The 4,682-nt window shown below is 36.0% G+C and overlaps 1 protein-coding gene across 2 annotated transcripts; it reads right to left on the bottom strand.

The window, feature by feature from the left end:
* Positions 1 to 513: 513 nt before the first annotated feature.
* On the bottom strand, positions 514 to 3,598 carry LOC18035679 (ubiquinol oxidase, mitochondrial). 2 transcript variants are annotated; one of them, XM_006423787.2, is made up of 5 exons: positions 2,981 to 3,598; positions 2,759 to 2,887; positions 1,931 to 2,419; positions 1,423 to 1,524; positions 514 to 1,098 (listed from the first exon to the last, which is right to left on the bottom strand). In XM_006423787.2, the coding sequence occupies exons 1-4, from the start codon at positions 3,278 to 3,280 to the stop codon at positions 1,465 to 1,467; spliced, it is 978 nt and encodes a 325-aa protein (XP_006423850.1). In that variant the 5' UTR covers positions 3,281 to 3,598; the 3' UTR covers positions 514 to 1,098; positions 1,423 to 1,464. The 2 variants fall into 2 exon arrangements, with proteins under 2 accessions (XP_006423850.1, XP_006423849.1); XM_006423786.2 differs by lacking the exon at positions 514 to 1,098 and having other exon boundaries at positions 1,187 to 1,524; positions 2,981 to 3,597.
* Positions 3,599 to 4,682: the final 1,084 nt, after the last annotated feature.

The following is a 4,682-nucleotide window of genomic DNA, read 5'->3' as shown; positions in this document are numbered from 1 at the left end:
TTGTTTTTAATTTCTCAGAATGTTTGTAGCAATCTGTTTTGCTAATGTAGCCACGAAGGCATCCACAGCTTCATTTGTTAGGTTTGGATTATTATATAATCGATTCATTCATTCATCAACTTGAGTCGAAGTTTGTCCTTTGTATATTTAAAAATAATTTCTTGGTTTCAACAATGTTAGTGGTATCTAAAATCAGGAAAGATAAAGTGACAAACAGCCAAGCCAAACTGGATAACATCTACCTGCTATGATTATGGATGGAGTCCTGGACAACTTCACATGCTTCTTCAGAAGTAACGACGATACGTTTTATCTTTTTTATTTTTTATTTATTCAATCCTAGGCATAAAGCGATTTGCATACTAATTGGTTGAAACTTGAAACTTGGAAGATCTTGCATGAGGTCCTTAATGTCATTTCCAAACAGTGAGCTTTTTATTTTTAAGTTACCAACAGAGAGCATTTTCTAACAAGGCAGCATTTTCTAACAAGGCGGGAATAAAAAAAATTTCCCTTCTAACCATTTTCTCATTTAACTCACCATCAAGAAGAACTTTCTAGCAAAGATACACAATCCCAAAGTTAAACACATAATAATAGTGTATTCGCTGACAGTACCATCTCCATCCACTGCCACCATAAACACATTTCAAATAAGATTACTTATTTTTGTTTATCTAATCATTTAATTTAATAGCTTTTGCTCATGCTAGCGATCAGTCATATATATCTTCAGTTACATTAAAGCACCTATATAATATATGTTTGCAGTAAAATTATAGAGCTGCCAGCCTCATCATTATACAGAATTGGTACGTCATATGACTATGAGAGATCTTAACTTACAACCTTTTGAGCTACCAGCACCACACTTCGATTTCTTTTATGACTACATGGATAAAGCACAATTGGGGGTTCTCACCAACAACACTTCACTCATATCAGGGAACATATTGGGAGTTCAAGAAGAAATCCTGACCTTTTGCATGCTGCTTTTGGAGAAACTTGCAGTAATATCATCTATGAAGCAACGATTCCCTTCCACTCAAGATGTCTCCATCTCCCTGTCTCCTTCATATGAATGTGTAATAGAAAATGCTAGCACAAGTAAAATAAATAAATGGTGATGTACTGAGGAGCTACTGGGAACATGCTACTTGCTTATCATACAGAAACAAAAGCAGTCTAATCTCAAAGCTTATAAAATTCAACCAAATTGGGTTTAGAAAGTCAGATGTGTTTATTTAGTCTATACCCCTTTTTCATTTAGCTTGACACTTCATACTCCTAGTGTACTATTCTCAGCATATACAGAAAACTCTATACCCCTTTTTCATTTAGCTTGAGATTTCATACTCCTAGTGTACTATTCTCAGCATATACAGAAACCTCATTATCTCAGACCAATCCATGTAGAAGTACCTCAACCACAAATCTGACAAACAATCTCAAATTCATCCCATCTCAGTGGTAACCAAGAGGGGCAGGAGCATCTCTTAATTCCTTCCCCTGAAACTGTATATCCTGCAAGGCAAGAACACAATTCTCACATCAAAATAAGCAAAAAGCACAAGTATGTGTTCTCACAAAATCATGGCAATCATTTTAAGTTACTTTCCCGGTCACACAGTCAGATCCTCGTTTCCTCTCTTGGCAATTGGTTATAGCTAGGTATAAATATGCAAAGCCTAATTGTGCTTCCCCATTTTACACAATAAGCAACTGTTGGATTAAAATTTTTTCCATGATCAGGCAGGGCCTGGAATGTTGTTACAATCCATAATCATTTTTCTATTGCAACCAATTTCATACATCCCAAGACGAGTAAAGGGAATAAAATTTAAGTAGGATATAACAGGGTAGATTTATCGCAGCAAATGATAGAACAATTCGTTAGGCATATCAACATATATCGCACAGGGATACTCACAGAAGCAAAATGGTTGACATCCCGATGATGAGCTTCGTCAGCACGAATAACAGTAATAACATCCTTGAGTGTAGCATCCTTAGGTAACCTCCAATAGTCAATAGCAATAGCAGGGGCTGGAACATTTTCAATAGATCCACTATCAATATCCTTGAGATATTCAGTGTAAGAGTGTATAGCCTCCTCCTCCAAGTAGCCAACAACTCTATGAGCCAGTTTAGGTGAGAGTAGATAAAGCACAAAGAATGCATTGAAAAAGACACCCTGCACAGTCAGAACAAGCATCCTCTCATACCATTTGGGCTTCACAAGCTCCACCATGGTCATCAGATGCATCCTCTCATTCTCTGCTTCTTCAAGCAGAGCTTTGATCCAACCACCACTATGCTGGAACTTACGCAGAGACTTGAGGTGTAGCAACATTCCTCCAACCATTCCAGGTACAGCCGCCACTGTTTCCAGCATCATTGCACGACATCCATATCGTCTCTGTATTGAAGAAAATACATCACATTCTCAAAGTCAATTAATTGGCAGTACAAATAAAAGTGCTCCATAGAAATAATTGAATTATGGAAAATCAAGCATCTAAATTGGCTTATCAGAACAATAATTCAAAAAAAAAAAGATGGCTCTTTTCGTATATACTTCCAGCTGTGTTTGGAAGCTATATCAATTTTATCCCGTAGCTATTTCATGATAAAGTTACTATATCTTTTGCTATTTTTATCAAAATTATCATCATATTATTTACCAAACACTATTAACGTTAATAATTTTGCCAAACACTTCATTAGGAAAAAGCATAACAAGAAAAGAAAGGCATACCTGAAAAAACAAATCAGTGGGAATTCGGAGGAGTTTGACCGTCCGGTAAGCAACTTTGTCAAGGAAGGTTGTGGGCACATGGTGCTTCTTCAAATCAATTGATAAATCTGCCCGATAAGTTTCCCAAGGCTACACAAAATATTAAACCAAAAGAAAAAAAAATCAAGTCAAGAAATTCACAAATGTTTACAAAAGTTAAGATGGTGATGGTGATAGTTTTACCATGAAACAATTCCAAGGCCATGGACTGCCATCCTCTCTAGTGATCTTTGGCCTCGAAATACCCCAATAACTCGACGGTACAATTCCGTTCTCTCCTTTCTCCTTCACTTTCTCAGGCACCGATTCCGAAGAAGAAGAATAACTACTCATCATCACCATCATTCTCAACCCCAATAACGGCATGTCATCTCCGTCCCAAACGTTCGGATGACATCTCACCACCGTCCTTGCGTAGCCGATACTGTGCTTCCCGCCGTTAATCAGCCCTCGCATCACCGACATCGCTACTAATTGATTCATTTTCTTTGTTTTTTGTTTCTTCGGTCAGTCAAAACGCTGCTCAAAAGTACAGACTAGCAGACAAAGAAATAGGCAATTTTGGTAATTTATTAATTCGGTGCTCGGGGATCGATCTTGATTGGGCTTCGTAATTATCGACGTCAGGATTAAAGAATCAACGCGCGGATATAGAAGGTTTTAGCGGTCAGTTGGATTTGTAATTTTGTAATGAGAATTTTTTCCGAAATGATTGGACCGCGAACGGTGTTGATTAACCGACGACAATGACAAGACGATTATGCCCTTAAATTTGGTTGAATTAACTGCTTATTGGAGAGTTGAATTGTACTAGTCCTACGAGTGAATGGCACAACTGGTTGGTTGTGGTTCGCTGCGTCGTGCCTCCATATTACGTCGCCACATAATTATTGACAGGCGGAAACCAAAAACTAATTATTTTGTGGATCCCCTAAGTTGCAGCTCACGTAAGTTACAGCTGCCCGTAAATTTTGATTTAGCAACCTATACTCCATATTATTTATAACTAAAAAATAGAATCGCGCTTAGCACAGTTTTAAAAATATTAAATTAAAAATTTGATAAAATCTAAATTTCCTGAGAAATCATACTGATCTCTTCTCAAAAGGAAGATTAAACAAATTAATTTTGTATGTTTATTTCAATAATAATAAATAGCACATAATAATAATAATAATAATAGTTGACACCTGGCGACGCTGAGACTCATGAGCATTCCACAAAATATAAGTTTCAATTGCATCGAGCCCTCCACCCTTTGCCTTCTGTAAAAGATCTGGCCACATCTGCACAAATACAACGCATATAGAAATAAATCATATCAAAATTTGCATATTTAAAAAATAACAATGCTATTTGATCCAAAAATATTGCCCATGATTTTTCCTAAACATGAAAGCGCACCGTTTTGAATGTGGGATCATGTTTGGCTTGTTAGGAACAAAAAAAATTAAGATAATATTTTCGCAGCAAAGTAGCCTTTTTTTTTTTTTGTTAAAAGAAGAAGAAAATGTGAAAGTGCAAGTGATTTCAGAAATTGTAAATTAATTATTTGCATGCAGTACTTGTGGAGTGCTGCGAGGATATAGTGAATTGCACCAAAGAAGATAACTCGTCGTTCTCCATTAATTATAATGGCAGTTGCATTATAATCGACTTGTGTTGTTGATGATAGCAAGCAAAAAAAAATTAAATTTAGAATAAGAAGAATTAGGCCCTAGTGGCATTGTTGAGGGAAGATGAAATAACTTATCTTCCTATGTTAATTAATTAATGTATTTTAAGCCACTAAAGTTTAATTGCTAGCATAATAAAATTTGAAGAAGTCAAAAGGCACTAAATAAAAGATTGCATAATTAAATATGGGATTATGGCATTAAAATTA

This window comes from Citrus clementina, unplaced genomic scaffold, assembly GCF_000493195.1.
Source record: "Citrus clementina cultivar Clemenules unplaced genomic scaffold, Citrus_clementina_v1.0 scaffold_8, whole genome shotgun sequence".
In the NCBI taxonomy this organism is placed as follows: domain Eukaryota; kingdom Viridiplantae; phylum Streptophyta; class Magnoliopsida; order Sapindales; family Rutaceae; genus Citrus; species Citrus x clementina.
This window is presented reverse-complemented; position numbering and strand designations above follow the sequence as displayed.